The 12282-nt window shown below is 43.3% G+C and overlaps 1 protein-coding gene across 1 annotated transcript in view; it reads left to right on the top strand.

Moving 5' to 3' along the window:
• Positions 1 to 1098: 1098 nt before the first annotated feature.
• OTOA (otoancorin) overlaps positions 1099 to 12282 on the top strand; it is a 70645-nt gene continuing 59461 nt past the window's right edge. Inside the window, exons 1-7 of the mRNA XM_008574231.1 lie at positions 1099 to 1189; positions 1522 to 1550; positions 1643 to 1673; positions 1788 to 1815; positions 3792 to 3879; positions 6315 to 6446; positions 9412 to 9647. Of these exons, the coding sequence (XP_008572453.1) occupies positions 1099 to 1189; positions 1522 to 1550; positions 1643 to 1673; positions 1788 to 1815; positions 3792 to 3879; positions 6315 to 6446; positions 9412 to 9647 (635 nt within the window). The remainder of the gene's footprint in view (positions 1190 to 1521; positions 1551 to 1642; positions 1674 to 1787; positions 1816 to 3791; positions 3880 to 6314; positions 6447 to 9411; positions 9648 to 12282) is intronic.

Here is a 12282-nt window from a genome sequence, read left to right as displayed (position 1 = left end):
CTCTGAGGTATCTTCTACTCAGTGATACTTCTAGGCTCTGTCTGGATTCCTCCTCCTTGTGCTGTGGTCTGGGGACTATGGGAAGTCAGTACGAGCAATTGTAGAGCTCAGCATGCTTGTTTCCCTTCTCTCAGGGATCTCAACCTTGTGCTACGTGTTGTCCAATGTCTGAAAACGTTTGTGTCATATATTTTGGTGGGTTTTCTAACTGTTTAAGGCAGGAGCGTTTACCCACTGCCAATTATTCCATCATAGCTGGAAGCAAAATTATAACTAACTCCTTTTTATTGCTATTGAATGGATATAATATACCATATTTAACCTTTCACCTGTTGTTGGATATTTGAGTTGTTTTAAATAAGTGACTACTATGAATAAAGATGTGCAAATCTTTGTGTGGACATGTTTTTATTTCTCTTGGGTAAATATCTAGGAGTGGAATCCCCTGATCACAGAGTTTTGTATATTGCACTTTATAAGGCAATGCCAGTTTTCCAAAGACGCTGTATCAGCAATGAGCAGTGAGAGTTCCTGTTGCTCCACATCATCACCAGCATTTGATGTTGTCAGTCTTTTTAATTTCTAGACATTCTACTGAGTTTGTAGTACTCCTGTTGTAGGTTATTTTGCATGTTCTCGTTATCTAATGCTGTGATAACCTTTTGTGTGTTTATTGGCCATTTATATATCTATTTTTTAAGGAATTTAACTTCATATCCTTTCCCCCATTGGCTTGTTTGTCTCCTTCTTACTGAATTGTAAGAGTTCTTTTTATATTCTGGATATAAATCCCTTGTCAGATATAACAGAGTCTATGCTTTTAACCACTCCTCTTTGCTGGATTGAGGGAAGGGGGGTGGTGATAGGAATATGAACAGGCCACTGTAGTCACCAAGGAGAGAGGTGATTGTGTCTCAGATTAGGATAGGGGTTTAGATGGAGCAAAGAAGATGGAATTTTAAAATTATTAAAAAAAAAAAAAAAACTTCAAGGGATTCTGGGTCTACTTGTCTTTCCCTTTTGTCTTCTGAGTGTTCTTAAATATGTATTTTAAAAAACAAACCTAAATCACCCTATGCTTGAATTAACTATAGGAGGATGTTTCAGGAACCTACGACGAACTCTCTTTTCCTGTTCCTTTTTCTGAGCCATGGAGTGGCAAGTCATAGAGTTCCAAATTCCAGGCAGGGTAAGTCCTGAGAGGAATCACCCTCCACAGTTTTCTCACATCTTAGGGAATGCAGTGGGATGGATCAGTTTAGGTACATGATGCATTAAGGTGTTTTGGATGTATGTGCATGCGTGCATGTGTGCGTGTGTGTGCGTGTAGGATTTTCAAGATTATTCTAAAAGAGTTTTTCAAACCAGGGTTCTTCACACTGGGCACAGTTATAATTGAAATTCACTAGAAAAAATTTGTTTCATGAATGTCTATTTTGGGGCTCTTTTCTTAACCCATATTTTTATTTTTGAAGGTCATGCAATTCAATGTTAGTTATACATTCAATGGCTTTCTTACAGATTTGCATCCGTTGTTGCAAAAAATGGCGGTGAGTATTCCATTTTCTTTTAATCTAAATCCCCTCTACTGGAACTGCCAACTTTTGGATGTTACACTTGGTGTTACCTCTTTGCCTTTTAGGAAGAAATAATAGATGGAAGCTATCTGAATGGTAATGTACACACTCAGTCCCCACTTGCGGTTTCTACGAATTTCAGACAGGATGTGGCTGTGATTTCTGGAATGATTCTTTTTAAGTTGTCTTTTCATTTTATTCCCACTGCAGCCTTGCTGGATCTCATACAGTTTCAGAGGTAACCTGCCCTAGAGGGGAGGGAAAGGGATGGGCTAGGTTTTTATTTTTTTCAAGTTTATTTATTTATTAATATTATTATTATTATTATTATTTTTTTCCTTTTTGTCTTTTTTCATGTCTGGCAACGGATCGCAACCCTCAGTGTCACGCCCGTACCGGACTGGGACCGGCAATGGGATCGCAACCCTCGGTGTTGCTCCCACACCTTGCTCAGCCAGTGAGCGGGATCCGGTCTGTATGTGGGATCCGAACCCTTGGCGGGAGCGCCACTGCGCTCCCAAGCGGCGCACTGTAGCAGTGCGTCACTGGGCCGGCCCATTAATATTATTATTTAAAAAAATTTTTTTCTAAGATGTTGTGGAGCAATTGGGGAGAGGGGAACGAGGAAGGAAATAGGGTGGGAGAAGGTGGAAGGAGCGGGGGCATGGTTGAGGCCCATGGCACACCACTCATTCCTTCAGGATAGGTTTTTAATAAAAATTCTTAATGGAAGTCTCTTAATTGTAAAAGGTAATGTGTGCACATTATAAAAAGCAAACAAACAAACAACCAGCACACAAATATTTTATTTATTTATTTATTTTAATTGAAACCTAATTGATTATACCTATCTGTGTGGTGCAGCATTGACTATCAGTACCTGTTGCACAAGAGTTTTAAAGTCGACACACTGTTCCACTTTTGTTCCTCCTCTGCTCTAGCACAAGAGCCAAAATGTACTGAGTGCTTACAATGTAGCACGCACTATTCTAAGTGCTTGGTGCATAGAAACACATCTAATCCTCACAAGTGCCCCACAAGGTAGGGAGGCCCCATTGGTATCCCATTGACAGGATAATGAAACTGAGGTACTGGGAGGGTGAATGAAGGCCACACAGCTGGAAAGTGGTGGAGAGGGATGTGGACCCAGCAGCCTGGCTTCAGGTCCCATTTCCTTCACTGCTGTGCCACATGCTACACACAAGGCCTGTGTTAGGTACTGGGGACATGGGGTAGGGAGTTAGATAGTGCTGTGGAAGGGCCAGTATTAACAGATAATCCTAATGTGATTAGTATAGTGAAGGAGAAGAAATGGGGGCCTTGGGGTCACTCAGTTGTACTAAAGTGAAAGATCTCCATAAACACTCCTTTCCCTGAGATAATTCCAATTGGTAGTTTTGGATATTTTCTTCCAGGCTAAAAAATATTTATTTATTTATCCATTCATCTATTTCTTTATTTAAAAAATGGGATTATAAACGGCTATTTGTGAGCATTCACTATGTGTTGGGCACAGCTTTACTTACTCTACATGTGTGAATGATTTAATCCTCACAGTTGTTAGCCATATTTCTTAGAAAGGGAAACCAAGGCACAAGAAAATTCAGGAAATTGCCTAAGGCCACACACCTAAGTGTTAGAACCAGGATCCAAATCCAGGTTTGAAGCCCACACCCTCAACTATGCTATTCCAGACTCTCTTATACACAGCATCTGTCTTTTAAACTTAATGTGGTAGGTGTCTTTCTTTTTTCTTTTTTAATAAGGAAAAATGAAATTTATTGCTTATAGTTCCTGAGGCTGGGAATTCCAAAGTTCATCTGGTGGTGGCGAAAAGTGACCCAGGGGTCTCACATTGCAAGGTGGTGGAAGCAGACAGAGCAGAGAGACGCAGAGACGTCTTTCTAAGTCAGTCTGTTTGGGCTGTACTCAATCGGAGTAGATTGTTATGGGAATTGGAATATTGTGCACAGCTCAGAAATTTGTAATTGTCTTTAAGAGGATGGGATCTGAGTAGATTTCTAGAATTGGAAACTTCCTTTGCTCCCACTGCATCAGGTTGACTCATTTACTTCCAAGCACAAAGTTCCTAGCATCCCTGACCCATTCCCATCATCCTCCCTGAACTCCTGTCTCCTGGACACTCAGCTAGTGCAGCACCACTTGGTGGGGAGCCAGTCATTGTGACCTTCTCCTGTCTGTCTTTGACTGAAGCTCCCACGTGTGGACGGCAGACCTGTCCCACAGAGTCCTGGCCTATCTGAATTCACGGAATGTAGCCTTCACCATCGCCAGCCTGCAGGTGTGTACCTGAGACCCGTCTCTGTGTTCCCCTCTCAGTGCTCAGGGATGGCAAACTCGGGCAGGTAAGATGGACAAGTGGGATGGGTGTAGAGATAGTCCACCTCCACAAAGAAAAGTGTTCTGTCCAGTTTTTCTTGAAACATGTCTTTCTTTCACTTTCCACCTTTGATGGAGACATGGTGTGTTTGGGAATAGGCTGAGCTGCTGCAACAAAGAGACCCAAAATGACAGCAGCTCAGACAATTTAGCTTATTTCTTTCTCACATAATAGTCCAGAGCTGAGTGAGAGATCCAGAGAGGAGAGGCAGCTCCATTTCAAGGAGCCACCCAGGGACCTGGGTTTCTTTGATCTTTTTGCTCTGTTGTCCTCTAGGGAGTTGTTGCTCACACAGTTGAAACACCACGTCTGTTCTCCAGCCAGGGCAGGGGTGTGGGAAGAGGAAGTGCAGGTGAGCATCTTGTCTCCTGGGATGTGACTTGCAAGTTACATGAGTCCTTCTGCTCACATGCCATAGTCACTTACTGCAAAGGAGCCATGCACCCAGCTGAAACTTGAGGGATTCTACTAATAGAAGGAACAATAGGAGAGTGGATCTTTGGGTATAAGCATCAGTCTTTCAATCAAGGGCCCCCAAAATATTTTTTTTTCTTTTTAACTCTACTATTAAGAAAAACAAAAGCACAGCATGTTGATAGATGGCAATGGATATTTGCCTTCAGGTGCAGCAGGGCATGGTGGGGACCGTGGTGAACTGGACAGCTCGTCCGTCTTTGGCATGACCATGAGCCCAGTGTGGTGTGTTGTGTCTTTGCCATTACTCTGTGAATAGCTCTGAAAAATGAGGAAATATTCTTTCAGCATTCAAAAACTATTACTGGTGTAGCAAAGAAGTCACTCATGTCATTGACCAATGAATAAAGTTCCAACATATGTCTTTGCTGTTTCAATTTTTACTTATGTTTTAACAAAAATGGAAACATCAACCAACACTCATGTCATAGCTACACTCAGGGAGTTGGATGTTTACCATTTACTAGGACTCCCACTAGCGGGAGGCGCTGTTGGTGCCACGTGGCACCTGCGTTCTTTGTCCTGTTCATCAGTCATGGCAACCTAATGAGAAGTAACACCTGCCCCTTTCTCTCTAGCAGGAAGGCTTCTCATGAGATCTATCTATTTTAACCTGATCAGTAGATATACCACTTCTCTTCCTATGTATATATTCATTTATTCATTCAATATGTACTTATTTAGCATCTACTTTCTGCTAAGCACAATTCTAGACACTGGGACTTAGTGGAGACCTGTTGCTACCCACATGGGATTTTCATTCTGGGAGGAGAGACATTAAGAAAATCATTATTGAACTCATTATATTGAAAATCATTATTGAGACTAATGGCTGGTGCTATTGAGCACTTAACCGTGTGCTAGGAACACTTTACACACTCACTTAATCCTCATAACAACCTTACATGGTCAGTTCTACTGTTCTCTCCACTTTTCAGATAAGAAAACTGAGCCCAGAGACAGTGTTACTGATTTAGCTAATAAAAATACAGGATATCCAGTCAAAATTGAACTTCAGATAAACAAATAATTTTTCAGTGTAAGTAGTGTACGACTCATGTGACATATGGTACATACTTATACTAAAAAACTATTCATTGTTTATCTGAAATTAAAATTTAACTGAACGTCTTGTATTTTACCCAGCAACCCTAGTTAAGAAACTTGCCCAAGACTGCAGAACGAGAAAGTGTAAAGGTGGGGATTTGCATATGGGTTGTCTGGTTCTAGAGTCCACCTCTTGCCCATGTTATCACATTGTGCTGCCTTCCTAGAATTCTTCTGTTTAAGGGAGATTTAGTAAATAATTACCCAGGTAGCAGAGGAAATCTCTTCCAGGGGAGGCTGGTGGCCTCTGCTCCTTGCCCTGTAGGGGACACCACAGAGAGTTCATTCTGCCTGAATTTTGCTCCTGTGCTGATAGCTCGGGTTTGAGCAGTAGCGTCATCTGGGGGTAATTAAACTTTCTGGGTGGAGGCCAGCTGCTCTGGGCTTGATATCCCAATCACCCACAGGGCCCCAGCAGGCCATGGGATGGGGAAATCAGGCCTGTGGTGAGCAGGAGAGTTCTTTCAGCAAGCAGCTGCCCCTTGGCTTGCTGACTATCACAGAAAGGGAATGCATGCCCAGTGTTGCCAAATCTTTGCATTCTCCAAGAGAAGCTGGAAAGCCAGATTTTTTGAGGAATGCCTTGACTTTTAAATGTTGGCAGCTAATGAGAAAATTTTGGAGCTGGCCAAACCAAACCCGTCTGCAGGCTGCCAGCTCATGGTCTCTAAAGCTGGCTGGGCTGCTGGCCGTGGTGCTGACCGTGTGCTCCTGTCCTTCTGTCCTCACCGACTCTCCCAACACCCCGTATCCAGGCAGCCATGGAAAATCACCTGGAGCAGTGTTTGTACCAGCCCCAGAAGCTGCTGGAGGACCTGAGGAAAGCAGATGCTCAACAATTCCACACTGCCATGAAATGCCTCTTAGAAGACAAGCAGGACCGCTTGGTGAGGTGTTCTTGGCATGTCCCAGGAAGAGGGGAAGTCCAGGGCCAGTTGGTATTTGTCGAATTGAATCAAATTGAACCTGACCTGGGACTTGGTTCTTTTTTATTTCTTCCCTCTCTTCTTTCCCTCCCGCAACTCTCTGGGAGATTTAGGACCTAGGTTTTCTCACCTACTTTCTCCAAAGTTCAAATGAAGAGCTTTATAATTCATATTCTTATGAGTACTAAGAAATGAGAGGTACTGAGGATCTTCTCATGGTTTAGTTCAATAAACATCTATGCACCCATGGATGTAGAGATGAAAGACTGTCCCTGCCCTCAAGGAGCTTATAGTCTGGAGGGGGAGGCAGAAACGGAAACAGGTAATTTCCACAAAAACATGGTAAGTGATATAACAGCATCACAAAGCAAGGCCCGTGAGACCCAGAAAGCTCTTGGGACCCTGAGAAGTGAGGTTTAGAGTTTTCTTTGTTGGAGGAAGTTTAGTGTGGAGCAGTGTTTCCTGAAAGCAGTTGAAACATTTAAACATTTTAATAAACATATACTTATTTTAATGTCTGTTGTTAAAATATAATGGACACATCAAACCAGTTTGGTAAAGATTTAACATTTCCTTTTGAAATGAATTTAAGTTTTAAAAAAAGGACTCAGTTTAAGGAAAAATATGAAGTAAATAATAGTAAAAGCAGAGCAAAGATATGGCAAAAATCGGGGTGCTGGTCTATGAAGATGGTATTGCTTAATGTTTTTTAAGAGTTTACTATGTGTGAAGCATTATTGTAAGAAAATAGTCAGCAAAATGTTTCTGTAAGGGGCCAGATAGCAAATATTTTAGGATTTTCAGGCCGTACAATCTCTGTCAGTTAGTCGACTTTGCCGCTGCAGCGTGAAAGCAGCCATAGGTGATAAGTAAATGAATGGGTGTGGATATGTTCCTGTAAAACTTTATTCACAAAAACAGGTGGTGGGCCAGATTTGGCCTGTGGGCCCTCGCTCACCAACCACTGTTTTAAGGGTTTATAACATGCTTGCACTCACTAAATCCTCTCTGGACCTTCTGAAATAAGATTACTGAGAATCTTACCATTTCAATATTCAGGTGAGGAAACTGGAGCTTGGAGAGGTTGAGTGAATAACTTCAGATCACCCAGCTTAGAAGTGGCAACTCTGAGGTTGGAACCCGTGTTCCTGACTCCAGCTATGAGCCCATCTGGCATCTGGTGAAGCCCAAGGCTCCTTCTCAGAATCAATAGGACAAAATACAAAGGAAGTCAATTCTATTTTTTCAATAGTCAATTCTATTTTTTCACATTTATCAAAATGTATAAAACACCTCCGGGGTACAGTAATTTATGTGCCTCTTTAACACATCCAATAACAAGATTTAGCAGCTGGCCTCATAACTTCTGTAATTTTGAGGAAGTGTTGAGTGTAAACAAGATTTCAAGATTTCTGCAACAGCCATAATGCATTATGAAAGTGTTTGTGATTTTGATCAATGACAAAGTCAAAGATACTGCTTCCTCTAGGGTGCCTTGTTGCCTGCGTTCATCCCTCGAGGAAATGCTACATGTCAGTTCTATGTTAGTGAAGACGAGGATGCACTTTTTCCCAATATGCAGACACCCTAAATTTTATTCACAGGCCCCTGCTCACGAACTCCTAAATGTACTCAACCGCTACACTGCTTAGCCACCTAAAACGAATGATTGAAATTAGGAAACACTTTGTCATGATTGAAGTGTGGGTTTGTGCTCAGATACACTTGTTTCAGATCCCACCTCCATGTAAGTTTGAGCTGGTTGCTTATTCTCTATTTTGTTTTGTCACCTGAGATATTGAGATAATAATAGTGTGTAACATTTGTCAAGTGTTCACCAGGTACCGGGCATATTATGTTCATTATCTCATTCAATTCTTACACAGATCTAAGAGATAGGTACTGATTTTATCTCCATTTTACAGAGGAGGAAGGAGACTTAAAAAAGATGAGCAGTTTGCTCAAGGACACAATGATAGTTAAGTAGAAGCCCTGGGATTTAAACCTAGAAATGCTTGACCCTGGGGCCTATGGGGCTTAACTTATAGGACAGTCATGAGAAGTCAATGAGATGACACATTTGTTGCATGCTTGGCACAGTGCCTGGTGTGTAGCCAATGCTCAGTAAAGCAGTGGCTATCTTTGGGGGGTTGTGTGGGGTGAGGGATGGAGGGGTCAGTTAGATTGTGACTAAATCTTGTTAGCATTCCTGAGTTCTGTGTTCAAAGGATTCATCTGTTCATTCATTCGAGCAGGTTATTTTTCAGTTTCTTCTAGGTACTGGGTATTCCACAATGCATGTATGCTTGAGCCTCAAGGACTTTCCCAGCCCAACCCTGGATACACATTAGAATCAGATGCCTGGGCTCCATCACAGACCAATTAAATCTGACTCTAGATAGTAGTGCTGGAGATCAGTACTTTTAAAAAGCTCCTTGAGTGATGCTGATGTTCAGCCAGAGTTGGGAACCATGGGTTTGGAGGAAAGACAGGCACATGAGCATCTTTTATGCATCATCGAGTTTGGTTCAAGATCCTCTGGGAGCACATAGTGGAGAGGGATCTGACTTGAAGTAGGACGGGATCAGAGGAGACTGCACCCCAAGGAGGTGATGATTAAGCTTGGCCTTAAAGGATGAGCCGGATTTTGCTAGAAGGAAGGGGGTGGGAATTGCAGCTAGAACAAGGGCCTGAGGTGTGACAGTCTTAGTGTGTCTGGAGAGTGGGAGTCACCTTGTGTGGGTGGAGCAGGTGAAGACCTTGACTTTGTTCTGTAGGTGATGGAAAGTTCTAGAAGGCTTGACATAGCAGCATGGTATTAAACAGTGGTCCTGAATTTCTCCACTGCTGCAACATGTTGCCCCTCTCAGGGCTTCCAAATTGAGAGGCAGCTCTCAAGGTGATCTAGCTTCTCTCATTCCTGTAGGACCTGAAGGACATTGTCATTGACTTGGGAGAGATTCGGGAACAAGCCTTGCAGAGCCCTGGTGTGAACCGCAGCCTGTTTGTCATCACGCTGGAGAGGTGTTTCCAGGTGTTGAACTCCCTGGAGTGCGTGGAGATTCTGGGCAGGGTGCTGAGAGGGTCTGCAGGCAGCTTTCTCCAGCCGGACATCACAGAGAGGCTCCCCCGGGACCTACGTGAGGATGCCTTTAAGAACCTGTGAGTGCTTCTGCCCACCCTCCTGGCCCCACGCACCACCCCTCAGGGGCTGTTGTGAGACTTCAAGGAGGTGACACCTGGCTGGGGGGAGAAGACAGGAGGGGACAGGTTGATAGAGAAGTTCTGGAGCAGAAACTTAAAATCTGTAGAGCTGAGAGACGGGTTTGAACAAAACAGTGTCTCCCTAACTTCAGTTGTTCTGGTCCCGTCCTCACAATTTTTGCTAAATCTATATATTACCTGTTCTATTATTTACTTCATGTTTCTCCTTAGAGTGACTCATTCTTTTTACTTAAACATATTTATTTTAAAAGTAAATTTGATATCATTACTGTAAGTGGGAAATCACTATCCTTTGTCTTAAGTAAATACAATGAAATACAATGAAAAAAAAAAGTCACTAAGTCCTAGCTAGATTTGTCACTTGCCTAAGTGTCTTAGTCAGTCTGGGTTGCTATAACAAAAATACCATAGACTGGGTGGATTAAACAGCAAACACTTATTTATCACAGTTCTGGAGGCTGGGAAGTCCAAGATCAAGGCGCGAGTAGATTCGGTGGCTGGAGAGGACCTGCTGTCTGGTTCATAGAAGGTGTCTTCTCACTGTGTCCTTGGGGGTGAGGAAGCTCTCCGGGATCCCTTTTATAAGGGCACTAATCCTATTCATGAGGGCTCCACTCTCATGACTTAATCACCCCCCAAAGGTCCCACCTCGTAATACTTTCACCTTGCGTATTAGAATTTCAACACATGAATTTTGGGGGGACACAAACATTCAGCCTGTAGCATCAATACTCTGAGCCTGGGGCTTGTTCTCTTGGTTAAAAAGGTAGCTGAGTGTATGTTAAAGACGCACTAGCACAAAACTGAGACCTTCACTTTGAGGGACAGTAGAAGGACTGAGGGCACTGGAAAAGAAGGGCTTTTCTCCCTTTGAGATGCTGTGCTCTTAATGTTTGTTAGCACCTAGCGCTATATGAAATCACACTTTGGGAACACCAAATTAGAGGATCGTGTCTAGGACTTGAAGAGCCCCAGGCATTGTTACCACCACCAGCTCCCTTCTTTTACTACCTATAGCACTTAATGGCCCTAAAAGCCTCTTTCTAAATCTAAAAATGTGTTAGAAGAAAGAAATTACCAATACGATGGCAACAAATTGGGAGATTTTAAACAATTTTTTTTTGCAGCCAAAGGACTGTGGGAGAAACAGACAATATACTGACCTCATTTTGTCTCCAGGGTGTGGTTTCTTTGGCTGAGACATATATCCCATGGAACCCCTTCGCCCCGCATGCTGTTACACAATCCCTCTTAAATCCACCTTGTCCTTCCTCCTCCATTTGCTCGGGTGGGCAGCCAAAGGACTGTGGGAGAAACAGACAATATACTGACCTCATTTTGTCTCCAGGATGTGGTTTCTTTGGCTGAGACATATATCCCATGGAACCCCTTCGCCCCTCATGCTGTTACACAATCCCTCTTAAATCCACCTTGTCCTTCCTCCTCCATTTGCTCGGGTGGTGTGAGGGTAGGAATGGAGGTGGTGAGAACATTTCTGGGACAGGAAGTTTATCAGTCACTGCTCATCTGCTTGCAAGTGACAGAAAATGCATTTAAACTGGCTTGCACCAAAAGGGACTTATTGGAACATGTAATGGGATAGTCTTGGGTGTAGGCCTGTGGTCAGGCACAGCTGAATCCAGAGGTTCAAATTATGCCATCAGGCGATTATCAGTCACTGCTCATCTACTTGCAAGTGACAGAAAATGCATTTAAACTGGCTTGCACCAAAAGGGACTTATTGGAACATGTAATGGGATAGTTTTGGGTGTAGGCCTGTGGTCAGGCACAGCTGAATCCAGAGGTTCAAATTATGCCATCAGGCGGATCTGTGTCTCTTTACCTCTCTGCTCTGCCCTCCTCTGCGCTGGCCTTGCTCTCAGACAGGCTCTCTCCACCAGGCAGCACCAGCAGATCCAGCCTATCTCTTTAGAGCGCTCGTTAGAGCAACCCATTCAGAGGAGACAGAGTCTCTCTTTCTAACTGTTCCAAGCCAAGTCCTAGAGCTGATTCCCATTGGCCCAGACTGGGTCATTTACCCATCCTTGAGCCAGTCGCTGTGGCCAGTGGAATCTAATTGGTGAAATGACTTAGATGTGGGTCAAAGCCTAACCTAAACAACATGCACCAAGTGTGGGAGAAATTTGGTTTCCCCAAGAAAAATGGAGATGCTGTTATGAGTAAAGGGGGCACAGATCATGGACAGTCAAAACCCACAGATGTCCACTACAGAAACCAACTTTACATAGATTCTGAGTAAGAGCTGGCAGGACGGTTACAAGCCTTGCAGAGAGAAAGTTGCCAGAACAATACAGATATAACACTGTCCAACTCCAGATTCCCAGTTCTTGAGTGGAAAGTCTGGGTTATGCTCCTACTTCCACTGAAGATATCCTGTTGGGCAACATCTAGTCCAACCCCTTCTTTCATAGATGAAGAAACTGAGGTCTAGAGAGAGCGGTGGCATCCCTGAGGTGACCCCATGGGATGTGACTTCATCTGAACTCAACCCAGGTCTCCTGAACCCCAATTCTGTCCTCTTCCCACTATACCCTGCCCTCCCTCTTCTCCT

This window comes from Galeopterus variegatus, unplaced genomic scaffold, assembly GCF_000696425.1.
Source record: "Galeopterus variegatus unplaced genomic scaffold, G_variegatus-3.0.2 Scaffold1016, whole genome shotgun sequence".
Classification (NCBI taxonomy): domain Eukaryota; kingdom Metazoa; phylum Chordata; class Mammalia; order Dermoptera; family Cynocephalidae; genus Galeopterus; species Galeopterus variegatus.
The sequence above is the reverse complement of the archived record's forward strand: the minus strand, read 5'-3'. Positions and strand labels throughout refer to the sequence as shown.